The following is a 22,459-nucleotide window of genomic DNA, read 5'->3' as shown; positions in this document are numbered from 1 at the left end:
TTAGGTGTGCCTTGATGAGAAGAACACAAACCTAAAATTTTAGGTAATTTGGATCAGTAGAAAAATAAAATAAAATTAAAGTACTACCGGATATCCGTGATCGTCTGATCGGCCCAGATTCAATCTGAGTCATTGGGCTCGTATGTTCATATGAGCTAGTTAATTAATCCCATCTTTTATCTATATATATATATATATATATATATATATGAAATGAGAGAGAAAAGAATATGTAGGACTATTTAGGTCACCATATAGAAAAAATGACTTCCTCTAGAGAGAGAAAGAGAGGCAATGACCTCTTGTGAACAAGAGGATGTCCCTTCACATAGAGTATTCTTGTGGTGCGTGTGGTTTATCCTAATTTCTCATATTATGCGTCTCGTTTATTTTGTTTTTAGTCAGCTAAGTACACAATTCTAATGGGTACTGATATTTGATGTTCATGTTTATGCATCTAAGAGGGATCTTCAAACCCCTAGCCAGTGGTATCAGATCTATGGTTCAATACAAGGCTAAGGTTTCTTCCATCTGGTTAAAGAAAAGTACATGAAAAAATATGCACACATTTTGTTTGAGGCAGAAAAATATAATATAAAGCACAAACTTTTCAGCAAGAATGATGAAGGAATTTATTTGGCAAGGAAGAATTCATAGAGTAATCCTATGGATGTTGGCATTGTGGCAGCCTGACAAGTGATTTTGACATGAAGGTGGAGATTGTTGAATATAATGATATCCAAAATCACCCCAATAAGAAAATCTTATATCATATGGATTCATATTGAAATTGATATTGAGAAGATTCTTAAAGAAAATATAAGTATTTCAATTATGTCTCTTGGCTTTTGAGATATATGTGAGATCCATGGGAAGTTTTCTATTTGGTGTTGATTGCTAACCTTTTATCTCTCTCTCTCTCTCTCTCTCTCTCTTTATATATATATATATATATATATATAACATGAGAGATGAAAGAATATATATGTCTTATTGGGGTCACTATATGAGAAATATGGCTTCCTCTAGAGAGAGGCGGGGGCCTCCTACGAATGCGAGGCTTAAACTTCATATAGAAAGAAGTGAGTTTCCTATGAAGAGAAACTCTGCGATAGTGCCTCCTGCAAAATAAGAGGCTGATTTCTCTTGGGAAGTGGTTCTCACAGAGATTTTGGGTAGTTTTCCTAGAGTGAGAGAAAGTATCCTTGAACTCGAAATTCTATTCTTTGATAGTAGTTTCGCTATGAAATATAGACGAGAGATCGACGGGTGATATCGGTCGGGAGGGTGGCTCTAAAGCAGTTGCTCCACAGGATTTTGTAGAGGGTTGAAGAGGTAATTCTATGTTCCAAAATATGCGATGTAACTCTCATAATTATAGTAGATTCCAGCTTTCTATGCACATGGATGGAGTCCTTTGAGGTTAACCATGTACCTCATTGTGTTCCTGTAGGTTGTGTTTTATCCTTTATTTCTCGTATCACAGTTCATAGTTCTTCCTAGTTTGTTTCTAATAAGCTCGGTAAATGATCCGAAAAAATCCAATGTTTTTCCACACTTAGAAGGGTTCTTTAAATCCGTAACATCCATTAAAGAAAAAAAAAGTCCCAATAATCCACAGATTTAAGAAGGAAAAAAACAGAAGATCTCCAGCCTTTTACAGTAGGGAAGTTGGAAAGATTAAAGATATCTAGGAAGAAAAGCACAAACTCAGTATCAAGAAACCGTGACAACCAATTGCAACAACTCTTTCATATTTTCAATATAACTTTGTAAAAGGAGAGAAAATAAAAGTAGAGAGGGGCGGAATGGAAGAGATAAAATGTAAAAAAAAAAAAGCAAAAAGAAAGGTAATACACACTATACATCTCCATCCATTCACTGGAGGAATACACTGAAAAAGCTGAAAGAAAAGAAAAAAATCATGGAAAAGATGGAGATAGGAAACACAGCCCAAAAAGTTTGCATAACTGCTCTGATGATTTGAAGTACACAGGCCCGGCAAATGAATATGTTCAGATGGATGAACACAATGCTTGAGTTGGGTCGGATAAAAAAAAAAATATTTTATTTTTTTGCCTTTGAAGAAAAAAACTTTGTTTTTGGGCTGAAAAAAATTGGAGAGATTAGAGAGAGTGAGGAACAATCGGCTTGGGTGTACCGCACCTTACCCTACAAACCCTCTCGTTGAGAGATCAAACAACAAGGCATTCGTGTTTTTATTTGAAAGAGAGGGGGAGAACACTAGAGAAACCACCCTTAGCTTTTGTAACTCTTATGAAAGAGAGGGGTTTAGGTTGGCATACAAGCGAAACCCATCAGGTTGTGACCCTGTAGTATGTGCGACGGTCCTATAAAGGAAACACATTTTTTGTAAAGGAGAGATGTGGGATATCTTTACGATTGCCTTTTCTTTCCATTACAAGTTTTTGGAAGCCAAAAACGTGAGCAATGAGTCTGAGATAGAAATATAAACAAATGAACTTAGAGAGATAAAATCAACCAACACGTAGTTAGAGACAACCGAAACACACAGGATGGGGAGATAAAGGGTTCTAGTTTTCCACTAATTCTTGATGACTTTTATGCCATGTTTTGTAATTCAAAAATACGAGAAAATAATCTATTTAATCAGTTGCCATATTTTCTCTTGTTTGAGAATAGGGAAAAGCATGTAAATGTGGAGCACTGCATTCTTCACATTTCCACTACTTTCCCCAATTTTGCAGGAAATTGTAGCACACCTCAAGGGGTGAGCTGTCGATTTCTCAAGAAAATGGCAAAAAAGTGACATCCCCTCGTCCCCCTTTTATTTAACTACACCCTCACGATCTCTTCAATCTGCCTGAGCTTTTTTCGAATTTCAAATGTAAGTTACCAAACAAGTGTTCTCAGCTTCTTGCCTTAAGTTTCGTATTTTTTAGGCTTCCAGTTTTTCATAGACTCTCCAAGAACCCAAATTTCTCATTTACCATGGCCTTATCCATATTCAAATTTTAATAAAGGTCAAGTTCACTTACGGAATACTAGTTTGGAATTTGCTTATATGCTGTCATCCGCCCATCTGGGCAAACCTGTTAGTATTAAGTTGGATTCAACTTTATAAATTAAATTTAGTTGGATATCATCGTCATCATCTGAGCCTTACCCCAACTATTTGAGTTCAACTAAAAAAATCCTATTAAGTCATTCTGGTCTATCAAAGGTCATACCATAAGTCATCATTGATACCATTTTACTACTTCCATTTATGTCCTTCTGGGTCTTCCCCTTGCTCTTTTAGAGCCTTCCACTTGAATCAAATCATCATTCTTAACTAGTTTTGTATTAGATCTACATTGCATATGACCAACCTGCCTAAATCTACCTTCATTATCTTATCACCTATTGAAGCCAAACCCCGAGTTCTCTTGTATATATTCACTTCAACTTCTATCTTTTATTGTCATGCTACTTATCCATTTCAACATCGTCATCTCGGTCTACACTCATCTGATGGATATGATTAACTTTAAAAGTTCAACTCAAATGGATTTTTTAAATCAACAAATGAAATTTTATATGTTACTGTGAGTTTTCAATCATCCAATCAAGAACGGACAATGTAGTTATGATCTAGTTGTTGTTGGGAATAGAGTGGGTGAAAAGTAGTTAGAAGAATGGGAAATAAAGTAGTTAGAAACATTGTTCAAAACAACAGACCGGGCCGACTAGTCGGTCCTGGCCGGATCCGATTAGTCCGATTGATTCCAACTAAATCATCCGATTAGTGCCCCGATTTTTTCTGAAAAAATGTAATTTTGATAAAAAAAAATCCCAAAAAACTCGAAACATCCCAAAACAATCCCAAAAAATTGTAAAAAATGCTTAAAATTTACAGGTACTGTTTTTTTATTTTGTTACATAAAAAAGCAAAAAAATAAATATTAGAAGCATAATTGGGATTCGGAGAAAATGATTAGGCACTTGAAGCAATACTTTTTTAGTGATCAATATATAGTAAATAAATAATATATATGATGTGTAATCAATATATACCATATAATATAAATTACATTAATAAAATAAATATAAATATAAATATATAATATAATATGATATAATATAATAAATAAAATATTATAATATATCAACTCAAGACCATGTTTGTTTTTTGGGTATTTTGGAATCCAATTAAAAATCTAGGTAAAATTATGAAATTGTTCGTCTCTTTGTGACAATTTTGATAAATTTCCACTCTCTCTCTTTCTCTTTCTCTCTCTTTTTCTCTCACATATGTATCCATTTGTATGTCTATGTGCCCCTCGAGGGGTAGGTGGTGTATGTATTAGATTGAAGATCAAATCAGATGAACAACAAATAATTTTTTTATTCCCCCGAGTTGAGGGATCTACGGGCTTGCCACCTTGTCGGGCCTGACCAGCTTTGGTGCGTCCGAGTCTATTCGCCCAAAGCAGCAAACCCTGTAGTTAGCAAATAATTTTTTTAATAATATATAAGTTTTTAAGTAGAGAAATAGAGGAAGGAAATTTGTTTTATGCGGGCTGGACTGCATTTCTACAATATGTGGTCTAGAGATATAAAGCATTTGTCTTAAAAATAGATGCAAATAGGTAGTTCATCTAAAATCAAGTGTAACTAACAATCCAAATGTTTTCTTAATATAATTATTATTTCTAGTTTTCAAATTTTTATTTTTTTTCATATTCATGATCTCCATACAACATTAGGATCAAATTATATTTAAAAAATATATTTACCAAGTCTGTATTTCTATAATATGCGGGCGGGAAGCATAGAAACCGTGTCCATAGAAAAATATGGAAAAGAAAAAAATGTGAAATATATAAAAAATGTTATAATGACAGCTTTGCAGACTCTACCTTGGGACAGTGCACTTATTGGCCAATTTTTAGAACTAATCGCCGATTGGTGCCGATTAGCGCCAATTAATCCTATTAATAAGCCGATTAGTGCATCGAAAAAAAAATTTCCTGCATACATGACCATTGGAATTGGGCCAGATCAAGATCAACCAGTAACTGATCCCAAGTTAGTTGGCCGATTTTTAAAAAATTACCCGATCTTTTAAACAGTGGTTAGTACAATGGTTCAACCAATGCTTGTGAACTCGCGGGTGGACAAAAGATTCCCTATTTCTAGGCACATATTTGTTGCATTTTAAGATAATATTTGCCCCTGATTGATAAAATTTGTTGGAGATTTTTGGGTAAAATAGAGGCAGAAAATGGTACAATTTGTAAAAATAGAATCTCAAACTCTTCTTGTTTTTTGGCACGCGTGAGTGATATCTCAAGACGATATTTTTCCCCCTTCAATGGATTATTTGATGTGCATAAGAAAGGAATTCGTCCTCGGGATACAAGAAAACAGAGGGGTCTTTTTAAATTTCCTAAGCTTTACGCACCCGAACTTGGAACGCACACAATAGACACCAGAGTCTTGATAGTTTAGAGAGAGAAAGAAACAAAATCAAATAGAGAAGGAGAGAGTTTAGCCCACTGGTTTGCTCCTCACATGCACCTTCTCTCTCCTTAGTATTTAAATACATTGCATGTGAATGTGTACTCTTAAATACAACTCAACAAACTCCCTCATCTTCAATGTGGAGACTCAAACCCACATCTTTCTCTCTCTACAAAAGCATTTTAGGAAAGCACAATAAAATCAAAGTGTAGTTTTGAACAAAAAATGCTAACAATTTCATCCATTATTTTAAAATATAGAAAACATATTATTTGCATACCATGAAATTATTTTTCGATTTGAACTTTCACATATAGTATATACTACAAAGTCCTTCAAGTACTATGGTAGCGTATAGCTTTGAACCAGGTTGCTTATCTAACAGACCGGTAGTATAAATCACAAAATATATTCAATTTTGGTGTCTTTTTAGCTACCAGCACATTTTTGGCCTTGTGCTTATATATCGATTTAATAAATGCTCTAGAGACGAGTCCATCTCTTAGGAAGCAGTATCACTTCCACACTTATATAGATGTGTCTATCAAGAGTGCCCATGTGTATAAAATACCCCAACTTATATATAGTCCATAGACAATATTAAGAGCATAGCTCATCCGACTAATATACAGGTCATCACTAGACTTATCCACCGTATAGAATGTGTGCTTATTATATTTTATCGTCTAGTGACCAAACTAACCATGCATACGATTTGTTTTTACCACATTGAACTTAGAATTTTGAGGTTACAAAAAACTAAGTTGAGTTCCCACTGTAGATGATTACTCAATAGACTCTAGCCCCATTCATTTTGACATATTACTAATGACATCCCTTGCAAGACCTTCAGTCAAATGACCAACCAAATTTTCCTTTGACCTTACATATTCTACACTAATCACTTCATCCCCAACTAACATTTTAATGGAGTTATGCATTCTCGCAATATGTGTAGATGTTCTATTATATACATCATTACAAGTTGTCATAATAGTAGCTTGATTATCACAATATATTGTTATTGCAGGTATTGGTTTTGGCCATATGGGAATGTTATATAACAAATTTTTTAACCATTCAGCCTCTTTGCCGGCAAAGTCTAAAGCAATAATTTTAGACTCCAAAACAGAGCATGAAATACACGTTTGTTTATTTGACCCCTATGATACTGGTCTATCCAATTAGCATCACCCTTCCAACAACCCATATATTTTATGTCATAATTGATAGTTACTTTCAAATATCTTAATACTCGAGATATAGCATCTCAATGCTCTTTACTTGGGCAACTTGTATATCTAATAAGTTTGCCAACCGCATAAGCAATGTCAGGCCTTTTCCTAGTCATTGCATACGTTAAACTACTAATTACCTTAGCATATTCAAGTTGTAATATACAGCTCCCATCATTTTTCTTTAACTTAATATGAGGATCTATATGGTTAGAGACTGGCTTACCATCAGTATGCTCAAATTTATTACGCATTTTCTTAATGTAATGAGATTGAGTCAAGATTAATATTTTTTTTTCTCACTATTTTGATACTAAGTCTCACGTCACCCTCTCCTAAGTCTTTCATAACAAAGTTAGATGCGCTGAACTTTTCAGTTTCCTCCACAGTTTTTAGATTAGGGCCAAAGATAAGTACATCATCCACACATAAATTAAAAATGACGCATAAAGAATTTATTTTCTCGTTATAAATAAATTTATCATCCTCATTTCTCTTAAAACCATTTGATATCAACACATTGTCAAATTTCTTATGCCATTATTTAGCTGTTTGTTTTAGTCCATAAAGAAATTTCGCCAATTTACAACTTTATTCTCATGACCTGGCATTACACACCTTTCGGGTTGTTCCATTTATATTTCTTCATTTAAGTCACCATTTAAGAAAGCAGTTTTTACATCAATTTGACGAATGCCAATATGATTAGTAGAGGCTATTGCGAAGAGCATTCTACTGGTAGCAATTCTTGCCACATGTGCATATGTGTAAAAATAATCAATGCATTCTCTTTGTTTAAAACGTTATATTTCTTCATCTAAGTCACCATTTAAGAAAGCAGTTTTTACATCAATTTGACGTATGACAAGATGATTAGTAGAGGCAATTGTTAAGAGCATTCTACTAGTCGCAATTCTTGCCACAGGCACATATGTGTAAAAATAATCAATGCATTCTTTTTGTTTAAAACCTTTAAAAACTAATCTTGCTTTAAATGTATTAATAGAATCATCAGAATTCATTTTCTTTTAAAAAACCATTTACAATCGATGAGGTTAGAACTAGGTGGAAGATCTACTAATTTTCAAGTCTTATTAGCTGTATTGGAATCCATTTCATTATTTATAACTTCTCTCCAAAAAATTGCATCTTGAGATGCCAAAGAATCATTTAGAGATGTAAGATCTTCCTGCACATTTGAGATTATAAATGAATTCAAAATTTTATTTTGATTACTCAACAAAATAAATATAAAAGTCAGGTCCAAAGTTGTAAAAATGATCACCTCTAATTCTCTTACTGCTTCTTGGTTCTATTATTTCATCATCATTATTTTCTCCATGTTCTTCATCAATATTATAATAACTTTCATAATTATTTTCATTTTGCATGATGTTTGATTTATTCACTTCACCTTTACAAGTGAGATTTTAAAAAAATTCAGCATCTCTAGATTCCAAAATTGTGTTAGAATTTAGATCTAAACATCTATAAGCTTTACTATTATAAGAATATCCCACTAAAACACATTTAGATGTTCTAGGATCCAATTTGTTTATTTTAGGATCTGAAAGTCTAACATATACAAAACAACACCATAGTTTGAAAAAAATTCAAAGAAGGATTTTTATCAATTTGAAGCTCATAAGGGGTCTTATCGCTCTTTTTATATGGAATTCTATTCAAAATAAAACATGCACTTAATAAAGCTTTACCCACAAATTCAATGTCAAGGAAGAAGAAATAAGCATTGCATTTACCATTTCAGCTATAGTTCTATTTTTCTTTTTCGCCAGTCCATTTTATTTAAGGGTATAAGGAGCAGTCACTTGATGACTAATGTTATTGTTTTCACAAAATTCATTAAAGTTATTTGATAAATATTCTCTTCCTCTATTACTTCTAAAAATTTTGATTTTCTTACTAAATTTATTTTCAACTTCCGCTTTGAAAACTTTAAATTTTTCAAAAACGTCATCTTTATGTCTAAGCAAATAAACATAAGAAAATCTAGAAAAATCAATAATAAAGGTAATAAAAAATCTTTTACCACATTTAGTTAGAACATTAGTTAAATCACATACATCACTATGTCTAAGTCCTAGTAATTCACTTTTTCTTTCAATTGAAGGAAATGATTTTCTGGTAATATTAACTTGTACACATACTTCACATTTTTCTTTAATTAATTTATTACAATTAGAAATTAATAATTTAACTAAAGATTTAATGGAAGCATAATTAACATGTCTTAATATACCATATCATACATTACCAGAAGTCTCAACATACGAAGAAGACTTATTCATTTTATTAACAAAATCAAATTTAAACATTCCATCACATGAGTATCCATTTCCAACAAATACACCATTTTTTATCAAGATGAGTTTGTCAGACCCAATGACCATTTTAAAGCCCTTCTTGTTCAATATACATCATGAAACAAGGTTTATTTTCATTTCCGGTACATAGTACATATTTCCTAAAGTGAGTACCTTTCTCAAACTAAACTTTAGTTCCACCGTACCATTTCCAAGCATATTTGTCATAGGCTGGGTTCCAAGTTGATTTAAATTACCGTCATCCACTGGTTCAAAAGTCTTAAAAATATCTCGATTATTAAACACATGAATGGTAGTGTCGATATTAACCCACCATCCATTGTCTTTATTGATCATATTTATTGCGGTTACTATTGCTACAAATTTTCCTTCAGTGGTCAAGTTCACTTGGTCTCTTGGCTATTTGAGCCTTTTTCGATGTTGGCACTCTCTTAAAAAGTGCCCCAGTTTTCCACATACATAACAAGTGGCTTCCCTTTTAGTTTTGTTGGCAAGACTTTTGGTCTTTATAATTTTTATTATTAGCAAAGAAATGCTTCTTATTAAAATGAGCATTTGATTTTAGCTCAACAAGGTTTGCCTTAGAGTGAAAATTAATTGATTCATCTTTCTTTTCCCTAAGTCTATTTTCATCTTTAATACGAATAGATCTTTGAAGTTGAACCAAATCAAGATCAACTTTCTTGTGTTTCATCTTCTTTTGGTACTCTCTCCAAGATGGGGGGTAACTTATGCATTATGGAGCTTACTAGGAAATATTCATCCAAAGAAATACCATAATATTTAAGTTCATTGACTACAAGTTATAGCTCACATACTTGAGAGATTATAGGTTTTTTCTTAATGAATTTAAAATCTAAAACGTTAAAGAACATAAATCTTTTGTTACCAAACTCTTTCGTGAGGCACTTGGTTTCAAGTAGTTTCCATAGCTATCTCGCCGTGCCAATGGAGGCATGCATGTCATAGATCGGGTCTGTCATGGCATTTTGGTCATATATAGTTATCCTCTATCCATCTCTTGTATGATTGAGTTTGCTCTTCAGTGAAGTCATTTGATGGTGGCAGCGGTGCAAGCCTTGACTTGGTGACTATGTAAGCCACCTGATCAGTCTTAGCCTCACAAAAGAGCAAGGTATCATCAGCATATTGTAGGTGCAAGACACACGGGCCACATTGTGGTATGGAGAATCAATAGCCGTTTGATTCAGATCAAACAACTAAAAAATGGGGTCACATATAAATTATATGATATTGGGGTCACATAGAAACTTTTCCCTAAAGTATATATATAAAAAAAGGAAGGTTTTCAAAAAAAAATCAAAACATTTTTTTTTTTTGAACTCTAAAGCAATCCTATAGCCTAGATATTGGACAATTCAATTCTAAGCCTGGGGATTTCGATGTAATACCTTTTCAAGCTTTGATTTCAAATATCAAATAGATCCAAAGAAAGTTCAGTGTTTGAAATATTAGATGGTGTAATTGTAAGTATCATGTTTCAATCACTGAACTGATCCAAATTAGGGTAGTCCGATGTTTCAATCTTCTTACGGACACCTAAATGTCCTCTAAACTCTCAGGCATTCCTACACTTCAAAGCCATAAAAAACTAAAAAAAACGAGTCTGATGTCACTAATATCAAACCGAGGAGCAAAGCTCATCGTATCGAAAAAAGTTGTACCACTACTAATACCATAAATATTTTAATATTTTTGAATACGGACATAGTTTTTCAAAAAAAAATCATTACCCTCACGCGGTAAAAGTGCACTTGTTCAAATCCAAATATGCACGTGTTTTTCCACAATTATAAGGAAGTGCAATTTAAGAAATATATTAAATTATGTAAAAATTCACATGACTCCTCATGTCACAGTTATTTGCATTTGAGAAAAAAGTATGTTAAATTTTTAATTTCAGGCCTCTTAAATTGAGACATCTAAGCGCACAATTATATAAGGGGAAAACGTTTCTATAATTCCTCTACAACATAGAAGATTTATACGTCCCCTACCATCCAGCCGTCCAATTTTGATCAAGAGAGTCACTCACCGTTTGATCTTAGATCCGATATCTCAAAGTATTTTACTTTTATTTTTTTATGCAAATTGTATGAATATGAAATTTAGCACGTGTCATCTTCTCATTGGAACGTACCTATTAAAATATTAAAAATAATTTTTTGATAAAATATAATGACAAAAATACCCCTCGAAACTTTCAAGGGTATTTTGGTCATTTTATTTTATTGAAAATATTTTTCGCTAGTGCGAGTTTAATAGAGGATTGGATGTCTAAAATTTTGGGGCAAAATAGTTTATAGTAAAAAATTAAAAATAAAATAATGTAAAGACGTGACATTGTGATTTGGACAATCTTAGCCCTCTATTAAAAAACAGACAGTTGGATAAGGGGGATGATAGAACTTCTACATTGTAGAAAGAACGTAGAAAGCTTTTCCTTAAGAAAAAAGTATGTAAAAGTTTTAATTTCATGTCTCGATATCTACGCGCACAATTATATAAGGGTGATAAAAGTAAAGATTGAGTCCAATAATCTTTATTACTTGTTTCTTATATTTTTTATTCAAGCTTATGAGACATACCCTACTATTTTTCCAAATAAATTTGGAATTAACTTTTTTTTAAATATTAGTGGGGCGGTGTTAAGATTAAGGTATGGGGTGCTACCACCATGACCCAAGCCCTATCTCAACTCAGTTAATTTCTAGGAAAGCTTGGTTATCTTTCAAACTTACTATTTTTTTTTCCCACACTTAGTCAAAGTCAAATAATAAAATAAGACAACTTTATCTAATTTACTTATATGATCCTAGTCAAAGAATAATTCTGAGAGAAGAATGGGTGCCTTTTGTGAAGATAAACTTTTTGCCACGATAGACTAAGTTTAAAGTTCCCTAGAATTTCATAATGATCATGAAAAACAAACAAGAAAGAGGTAAAAGCAGTGGAGAACTCTGTCAAAATCTTAACGAGATAACTCTCTTCTGTCAAAATCGTAACGAGATAACTCTCTTCTGTCAAAATCTTAACGAGATAACTCTCTTTCTCTCTCTACAATTACAGACTGATGTGTGAGGGAACACCCCTCTTTCTCTCTCTAACGTGTTCTTCTTATCGTTTTCATTCGGATTCCCGGGTTCTCTATCCTAGTTATTGTTGAAAAAGATTAAGATTTAATGGAAGAAATCCTTTTTTTTTGGGCCTTGCTCTGTTATAAATTCCCTCCTCCCCATCGACTTTTCAGAACCCATTTTTCTCTGAACTTACAGTTTTGAGAGAGAAGATGAAGTTTTCTTCTTCTTTCTTAGTTTTTCTGCTCTTCTCGAGCTTAGTTCACCAATGCTGTTTAGGTGAGCTTCTGGTTTGGCCCAACGCAGGGTCTATGAGCACCGGTGGCCTGAGTCGAGAGCGATTTCCTCCTGGTTTTGTCTTCGGAACCGCGACTTCTGCTTATCAAGTCGAAGGAGCTGCACATGAAGATGGCAGAGGACCTAGTATATGGGATGTGTTTGTTCAATACCCCGGTAAATCTTAAGAACAATCAAATTCATAATTCAGTCCTTGATGTCTTGCTTTATGTGAATTTTGTTTTTCTTTCCTTTTGGATCTGGTGTCCTTCTTTTCTTCTTTGAAGTTTGTTTTTTTCTTTTTTGACTTTTTAACTCTCCTTTTTATTTATTTATTTTTTTATTTTTTTATTACCGAATTTGGTTTATTTATGTCACTGAATTCATATGATTATATAATTAACTATTTTGTTTTTTTACAGGTATAATACCTAATGGTGCTACAGGAGAGGTTTCTGCTGATGAGTACCATCGTTATAAGGTATTTAACGCATTTAAATCTTAAAAAAAATTTGCTTTTTTGTTAAACAGGACAATGTATTTTATCATTAAGATTTTGACTGGATATTTTATTTTGATATTTTTGAAAATTATTTTTTATGGGTGTTTTTTTTTTATGCAGGAAGATGTCGATATCATGGCAGATATGAACATGGATGCTTACAGATTTTCTATCTCTTGGTCTCGAATCTTTCCGGGTAAAAACTAGTATTAAAGATTTTGATTTTCTTTAAAATTGGTTAATATGTAGAGTTTTTATTTATAATTACATCCGATAGCTATTTTAAATTCTTATTTACAGTTGTCTCTAACAGTTAAATCACTCTTTCATCATGCAGAAGGTGTAGGACGAGTTAATCAGAAAGGCGTGGATTATTACAACAGATTGATTGATTACTTGCTTGAAAAGGGTATTTAAAAGCTTATTATTCATATTTGTTTTAACTTTAAAATTTGGGTTTTGGATCTTTTTTTAGTTGTTAAACTCGCTTATTTAATTGATAGTGGCCTTATACTGAATGGCATCTTACAGGCATTACTCCTTATGCAAATCTCTATCACTATGATTTGCCACAATCCCTTGAGGATTCTTACAATGGGCTGCTAAACCGCAGAGTTGTGTAAGTTTGATGTTCTTTTCCTATTTTCTGGGTTGAGCTTGATAAGTTATTTTTTTCTTTTCATTAGTATATATCTTGTGCTTTAATTTTATTTGTTGTTTTTTAAACATGCCGAGCTTCTCAATCATCTTATAGTTTAAGAAGACCTTGGTCCACTCCAATAACTGGAATGCTACATTGCTACCCATTTCCGTTGTTCTTTCGGCATCAATATGAATTTATTTGTCCTGTTTCAGCTTCAAATTATTTGTAAAAAAGATTCAGTGCTTAGTTATTTATCATCTTTCAGTTCATCCTCTCAGGACAGATCTCATTCCTTTTATTTTTGTTGTTAGGTCAGCTGAAAACTTTAATTTTCATGAATTTGCAGGGATGATTTCGCAGCTTATGCAGACTTTTGTTTCAAAACTTTTGGAGACAGAGTCAAGAACTGGATGACTTTCAATGAGCCTAGGGTTATTGCAGCACTTGGCTATGACAATGGCTTCCATGCTCCAGGGAGATGCTCAAATCCTTTTGGGAATGATGGGATGAACTGCACGGCTGGGGATTCCTCAACTGAGCCTTACATTGTTGCTCATAATCTTATTCTATCTCATGCATCAGCAGTGAAAAGATACAGAGAGAAATATCAGGTAAAAGATTCCTCCAACTATTGGTGAGATAAGACTTTGCCTCTGTTGATTTTGTTACTGAATTGTTGCCCTTGGGAAAACATACAGGCTACCCAGAAGGGAAGAATTGGAATTCTTTTAGATTTTGTGTGGTATGAGCCTTTTTCTAATGCTAAGGCTGATGTTCGAGCAGCTCAGAGGTCAAGAGATTTTCACATTGGGTGGTAAGAATTGTTTCCCATAATGCATATATATGGCTTCCTCTGGCAATTTTCCTCTTTATATGGGTAATGCATATACGTTACTTCTTGCTATTTTCTCTTTATATGAATATAATAATTTGGTACTATGCAATTTTTTTGGTTTGCCTCGCTCTTCCTTTCTACCATTTTCTAGAGTAAACCGAATTCAATGTAGTATACAACACAAACTTTACACCTTATACAAGCGCTAATTTGTCTCTGTTTTTTATAGGTTTCTGCACCCAATTGTATTCGGCACATACCCAAGATCAATGGTGAGGGTTGTGGGTGACAGGCTTCCAAAGTTCACGAATGAAGAAGTTGAGATGGTGAAGGGGTCTATAGATTTTGTTGGGATCAACCACTATACCTCGTATTACATAAAAGATCAACATATTAAAAACGGCACTGTCACTGATTACCAGATGGATTGGCATGCTGGATTTGAATGTAAGTTTTCCCTCCAAAAAAAAACTAAAAGGAAGAACGGCTATCATATTGTATGATATGATCAATGGACAGCCATCCACCGCTTAAACATTTATTTCTCTGCATTTAAAAGCATTTTAAACATGCATAGTTTGCTTTGATTGTCCCTACTGGTTCTCCATTTTAATCCTCCTACTGAATTTGGCTCTGGTCATCTCCAGATTCTCGTGATGGGAAACTTATTGGACCTCAGGTGAGTTCTTTTATCAGAGCTAATTTCTTCTATACATTACACAGTGCATTACAAATCGAGATAAAGGGTAGCATCTTTTGTTTTCTGATAGTTTTGATGTAATCTTTCAAAAAATGTTCTACACCCTAGCACTTCTGCGCACATTATTATTATTATTATTATTGCTAGGGTTACCCTGTTTTAAAAAAAAAGACCCTAGTCTAGGAGGAAATGATGTCCAAGACACCATTTCTTTTCAGCAGTGGATGTTAAATTTATATTAACTCTTGTAAATGTAATTTTAAAACACTAGATGCAACGTGAATCTCAGAGCTTTAGGATTCACACGAAAATACCGTGAATGATCTGCAGGCAAACTCTTACTGGCTTTATATGGTTCCATGGGGAATGTACAAAGCTGTGACTTACATCAAGGAGAACTACAGAAATCCCACCATGATTCTCTCTGAAAATGGTAACAATGCTACATATGTTGTGGTTGATCTTATTTTCCTTTTAGAAATAGCTTTGTTTTAATAGTTAAACAGATTCCAAAAAAAAACTTACAGTCCTCTTCATGAAACACTTTTGGGATTTGCTGATTAATGGAAGTGGTTCAATATGTTGTTTATTTACTTATAGTTTGGATTGAACAACAAATCTTTGTTTTTTTGGTTTGTTGGGTATTTACTGTTGCTAAATTATTTGTTTGTTTATCTTTGGTGTTTAGGGATGGATTATGCTGCCAATATTACCCTTCCTGCTGCATTGCATGATACAAAAAGAATTGGCTACTATAGGTCATACTTAATCAATCTAAAGAAGGCCATTGATGATGGTGCAAACGTTATTGGCTACTTTGCGTGGTCTTTGGTTGACAATTTTGAGTGGCGATTGGGTTACACCTCGAGGTTTGGCTTGGTCTATGTCGATTACCAGACTCTTAAAAGGTACCCCAAGATGTCGGCTTCATGGTTCAGGGGCCTCATCCAACGAAAGTCGCATTAAGAAACAATTTTGTTTTTCATGGTTTGATGGCAGGATTAGTAATGTAGTTCCTTATTTGAGGGATTGAGAAACTTGGATCTGGTTAGATCATTAGAGTAGGAAATTGAACATCTAGTAGCATATGATTTACTATTAGGACAGTTTTTTTGCTAGGTCATGATTTGCTCTTATTTGGATCATGAATACAATTTATATGATTTGCTTTATTTGGGTTAAGGATACAGTTTATTTTAGGAGAAATCTCTCTCACTCACTGAGTTTATGTTCCACTATAATAAATATTTTTCATTGCACACTCATAAGGCCTTTACCACATAAACCCATTCATTGCACACTCATAAGGCCTTTACCACATAAACCCAATATCAACCACTGGGCTTTTGAAAGCCTTACATTATATCTTCCTCACTTTCTTTCATCCCCATCTCTCTCACATATCTCGTAAAAGTATTAGGAACAACTTCCTTAGTCAAAGGGTATGCAATCATCAAATATGTAGTTATGTAGCTATGTAGTTGATCTCGATCTCTCTCTCTCTCTTTCTCTCTCTCTCTCTCTCTCTCTCTCTCACTCACTCACTGAGTTTATGTTCCAATATAATAAATGTTTTTCATTACACACTCATAAGGCCTTGACCACATAAACCCATTATCAACCACTTGGCCTGTGAAGGCCTTACATTGTCTCTTCCTCACTTTCTCTCATCCCCATCTCTCTCACATGACTTATAAAAACATTAGGGACAACTTCCTTAGTCTGAGGGTCCGCAATCATCAAATCTGTAGATATGTAGCTGATCTCAATCTCTTTCAATTTCATATCATTTCTCAGGTGATAGAAGTATGGCTTGAAATGCTTGGAATTTTTGTGAAACCGAGGCTCCTTGGAGACACAAATAGCCGTTCTGTTGTCTCAGAGACACAAATAGCCGTTGTGTCGTCTCAAAGTTATAATGTATTGGATGAAAATTAAGTTGATTAAAAAACTTTTTAATCCACACGGCCTCACCGTTGTGTCGTCGCAAAGTTACAATGTATTGGATGAAAATTAAGTTGATTAAGAAACTTTTTCATCCACACGGCCTCACCGTTGTGTTGTCGCAAAGTTACAACGTATTGGATGGAAATTGAGTTGATTAAAAAACTTTTTAATTCACAAAGCCTCCTTGGATGGAAATTAAGTTGATTAAGAAACTTTTTAATCCACACGGCCTCGTTTGCTGCTAGACAGCATGCCACATGCTCAGATTCTATGGTGGACAAAGCCACAATATCTTGTTTCTTTAACTTTCAATAAACTGCACCCCCACATACTCGGATTCTATGGTGGACATACTCGGATTCCATGGTGGACAGAGCCACAATATCGTGTTATTTGACTTCCAGAAAACTGCATCCCCTCCAAACATAAACACATACCTAGATGTAGACTTCGCATCATTTGGATCTGCAAGATAACTTGCATCTGAATATCCCTCCATTGCTATTTCAGTTCCCCTTTATATATAAGCGCATAGTTCCCTTTATATGTAAGCGCATAGTTCATGATCCCTTTTAAATATCTGATAATTTTTTTTACTGCTTTCCAATGCTCCTCTCTTAGATTGCTTTGGAAATGGCTCGCCAGACTCCTTGTTCCCGTCATGGACCCAACTGTGCTCTTGTATGATACTCTCTCTATGGCTCTTATATCCATGTTTTCGGTAGGACATATTTTATTACTAAGCTTCATCTTTTTGTCTATTGGGGTAAACATTACACAAACTCATATCAAACTTTAAACTTTTCCAGTAGGTTGTCTGGAAAAGTTGGATATTCTTCTCTCTCCTGTTTCTCATTATCTATGCCCAATACATATGAAGCTTCTCCAAGATCTTTAATATAATGATATAAAGACCACATCACTCCCACTGACCTTTGATATATGCAATAATCCTCATTACTTGTAGAGAAATTTTATGTATGCTTAAGGATTTATTAAGTTTGGATACTAGGTTTTCTTTTCCTTTCTCCTCAAAAAGTTTGCATACTAGGTTTTATTTCCCTTTTTCCTCAAATCCCTCAGGTTGGGTCATGTAAATTTCTTTTTCTAAATCCCCATTTAGAAATGTTGTTTTGACATCCATTTGATGAATATCTAGAAAGGCTGTTTTGACATCCATTTGATGAACATCAAAGTAAAAAATGGACTACTACAACTATAAGGAGCTTATAGCTATAAGGATTCGGATGGATGGAACTTTGGCATCAAGAGAAAAGGTTTCTTCATAATCTATCCCTTCTTTCTGGCCTAGCCTTGTATTTTTCTATTTTCCCTTCAGAGTTTACCTTTTCTTTTTTTATTTTCCCTTAAGAATTCCACTTTTTCTTGAAAATCCAACGCTTTTGAGGTAGAGGTACTAATTCTCATACATGGTGGTTTCACGGTGAGTTCTAGGTTCTGAATCAGGATCTTCCCCAACCTTATCAAAATGTTCTCCAAGGGACAAATTCTTCTAGGTAAAGAGGTGGTCTACTGACTCGGTTACTTCGTCTTGGTTCAGGTAATGATTCACTTTCTTTAGGGAGTTCAGGATCAGGTTGGGTTGGTTTAGAAGTTTCAAGTTCAGGGTCTCGAACAACATCTTTACTTTTGGCCTCCTTATAAAAGTCGGCTTATTTTCTACTCATTCTTGCTTCAAGGAACTCTTCCTAAAAAAAGTGAGCATAGCTTCTTTCAATTACGGTACCTGTTTCAAGGTTGTAGAATCGATACCCCTTACCATGATATGGGTAACCAAGGAAAATGGTTTTGACAGTTTTGGGTTGCAATTTGGTTATATTTTGATGTGGGATAGTAACACGTATCTCAATGTTGTAGAATCGATACCCCTTACCATGATCCGGGTAACCAAGGAAAATGATTTTGAAAGTATTGGGTTGAATATTGTTGTATTTTGATGTGGGATAAGGACATGGGCTGAACATGTTCAAGACTCTCAGGTGTTCAAATGAGGGAGTACGACTTGTGAAAATTTCGTGAGGAGTAAGTGGTGCAGCTTAAGGGAGGGAGTACGACTTGTGAAAATTTTGCAAGGAGTAAGTGGGGCAGCTTAAGGGACAGAGTATGATGTGTGAAAATTTCGTGAGGAGTACATGGGGCAGCTTAAGGGAGTGAGTACTACCTGAGGAGTAAGTGGGGCAGCTTAAGGGAGGGAGTACGACCTGTGAAAATTTCGTGAGGACAGCTTTTGTGGGAGTTCGGTTAAGGATGTGAAAATTTCGTTTGGAATAAGTGGGGGCGTCTTTTGTGGGAGTCCGGTTAAGGATGTAACATGCCGTTAATGCGGCTCCCCAAAGTCCAAGGAGAGATTTGCATGCCCCATCATACTCTTTACCATTTCCACTAAAGTCTTATTCCTTCTCTCAGCTACACCCTTTTGTTCAGGTGTATAAGGCATGGTGTACTCATGGATTATCTCATTTTCAATGCACAATTCTTTGAAAAGTTCAGATGAATATTCTCCCCTCTCTATCGTTTCTAAGGACTTTGATTTTCAGGTTGGTTTGATTCTCTACCTCGGTCTTATATTCTTTGAATTTTTTTAGGGCTTCTGATTTTATTTGAATAAGGTACACGTGGCCTAATCGCGAGTGGTCATCTATAAAAGAGATAAAATATATTTTTCCACTTTTAGTAGTCACATTCATAAGTCTACAGATATCACTATGAATGATTTCTAATACGTTAGTAGCTCTTTTTGCCCCTGTGGTATTTTTCCTTATTAATTTTTCTTACCTTATTGGTTTTTCTTAATTTTTCTTACACACAAGACTCGCACACTTTCGATAAATCTCTCTAATAATTTTGAAGAATCTCGTTCTTTTTCAATCTTTCCATTCGTTTGATATTAATGTGTCCTAACCTCATATGCCATAGGGTAGGATCTAATTCATTAGGGGACGAGACATAAGCAACATTATCTTTCGTTTCAATAATAAATAGCCCATCTACAAGTCGTCCAATCATGATCATATATTTTCCCTTATTGACCACCACTTTGTCCCCTATGAAATTGGTAATGAATCCAACCCTAGACATCTTAGGAACCGAAACCAATTCATTCTTCATATCAAGTGCATAAAGTGCTTGCTTTAGGATCAAGGTACTCCCACTCTTCAGTTTCAATTCGAAATCTTCAACTCCATGTACATTAGTCTTCTAATTTCCTCCCATGTAAATATGTTGTTGTCCTGGCCCCATGGGAGTAATAAAACGAAAACCATCCTTGGTGTTTATAACATGGGCCGTAGCCTCTAAGTCAAGACACCAAGAAGCTCCCTAAGGGTCAGCCAGCATAGACTTTAAAACCACACATACCAATTCCTTGTTGGTTCTTCCAGATTTGTTGAACCGATAACTATTGGCTATGTGGCCCACCTTCTTACAAATAAAGCCAGTTCGAGTTTCTCTCCTTACTCCCTTATTTCCAAAATCTCTCATTTTGAAATCTCTTTTCTTTACAAAATTATTTCTTCCGTTTCCTTTCTTAAATTTAAAAGAAGGTGGAGATTTTACCATATACATGGCTCCCCTTGGAGTTGTTGTCAGTAGTTGCCTTGAATTTTTCCTCTCATCTTCTGCTTTGTGTATAGTGATGAGCTCCTCTAGTTTTGATTCTTTCCTTTTGGCTGAGATGAAATATATGAAGGTCTCCCATGAATTAGGAAGTGAATTCATAATATGAATCACTTGGTTAGATTCATTGGATTTCATGTCTGTGTCTTCTAGCTCTTTGACTAGCGCACAAATACGGGCAGCTATATATTTCTATTCTCAAGCAAAAATAAGAAAAGACTCTTTATGGCAATCAAGTAAAACCAGCTCTGATACCAATCAAAGAAAGACCTATGTGATATTTTGCTGGGGAATACAATTTTTTTTTTTTTTTTGTAAAGATAATAGTCACCCTTTTTTATTTTGGCAAAAAGATCACTTACAGATGGTCTTATTACAATCAATAAATAATTCAAAATAAAACAGTACAACAATAAAATAAAACTCAACCACTTGATGCCATTTATTCAACCTAATACTATGTTTGAGAATATAAAAATAAAAGAGAGCAAGTAAGTAAAAGAGAAGATGTCGGAGATTACCTCAACCGGGATTATTACAACCCACATCAAGTCAGCATATCCAATGGAGAGGGATAAGCAGTCTAGTTTCAATCTCAAACCGAAAAAGCTAATTTCAGCAAAACTAGGTAACTACCCTTAAATCTCTACAAAACCCTAACCCCAAAATTAAGTAAAGCGTTAACCCTGATTTCCCAAACCCTTAGTATCTTTAAGTCAAGAGAGAGAGAGTAGTACACCTAGGATTGGGGCGTGTCCCCCAATAGAAATTTTAGAGAGAGAAAGTTCGAAAAAGAAAATCCTAGAGGAGAGAGAGGAGCGTGGCCACTAGGGAGGAGAGAGAGAGAGAGAGAGAGAGGTGTGTAGAGATAGGGGGAGAGCACCCCTATTTATAGTGAAATTTAGGTCTAGGATTTCTTTAAGGTTTCCCATAGTTTGCCTCTTTTTTCAAATTGAATATGGATCGTTGATCAAGGTGACTTGTGGGATGAGAGATCTGAGCCATCCATTCCATAGATGGGCCATCAACATTATGGAAAGTGCATGAATTATTATCCCCCTTTCCTTAAACCATTTTCGCATCAATATATTTAAATATAATAAATCCATTAAAGATATCATGCATTCCATAAAATTGCATTATTCATCTCATATATTTCATAAGAATATATCAAGAAATATCAAGTTAATATTTACTATCTTAAATAGATAAGATATGATCAATATTTACTATATTACAAATTGACCATATGTCATAAGATACACTTTCCATAGTTAAATAACTTGAACACAAAGCTATCAAAAGGAATCCAAAAGGGTGGGGCGTGCCACCCCTAAGTGGCACATGTGGGCCCCCACCCACTTGCCACATGGTGGGCCCATGTGCACTATGGGCCCCTATGGAATTTTATAAATATATTTTTAAAACTAAATAAAATAATTTAATATATATATTTGAATTTTTATAACTTTGTAAAATAAATAATTGTAGTTTTGTAAGTCCAAAAATCGTAAGTAAAATATTGAGATGTTTATAAAAATTCAAATAATAAAACTAAAATCATTTCAATAATAAAATGAACACAATTAAATTAATTTGATTGGAAAAGGATCCATATGGTTTAGGAATTTAATTTGTAATTATGGGGTACTCCACCTTCATGTGTGAACTACAGACCATACTTGCTTTATCGAACCGACCTAGTGTTTCTCATGACCCACAGTCCAAGCAGAGACTCATTAGCGGGACACCAAA

General features: G+C 34.3%; 1 protein-coding gene across 1 annotated transcript; it reads left to right on the top strand.

Moving 5' to 3' along the window:
- The first annotated feature begins 11,922 nt into the window (after window positions 1–11,922).
- On the top strand, window positions 11,923–16,327 carry LOC18435164 (beta-glucosidase 44-like). The gene is made up of 11 exons (XM_011625417.3): window positions 11,923–12,618; window positions 12,864–12,922; window positions 13,064–13,139; window positions 13,281–13,352; window positions 13,475–13,562; window positions 13,933–14,197; window positions 14,285–14,400; window positions 14,651–14,868; window positions 15,069–15,100; window positions 15,452–15,554; window positions 15,810–16,327. The coding sequence occupies exons 1-11, from the start codon at window positions 12,378–12,380 to the stop codon at window positions 16,085–16,087; spliced, it is 1,548 nt and encodes a 515-aa protein (XP_011623719.1). The 5' UTR covers window positions 11,923–12,377; the 3' UTR covers window positions 16,088–16,327.
- Window positions 16,328–22,459: the final 6,132 nt, after the last annotated feature.

The sequence above is a fragment of the Amborella trichopoda genome, chromosome 13, assembly GCF_054954075.1.
Source record: "Amborella trichopoda isolate Santa Cruz 75 chromosome 13, AtrichopodaSantaCruz75HAP2 v2.0, whole genome shotgun sequence".
Taxonomy (NCBI): domain Eukaryota; kingdom Viridiplantae; phylum Streptophyta; class Magnoliopsida; order Amborellales; family Amborellaceae; genus Amborella; species Amborella trichopoda.
Note: the sequence above shows the minus strand (reverse complement) of the source record. Positions and strands in the feature narration are given on the sequence as shown.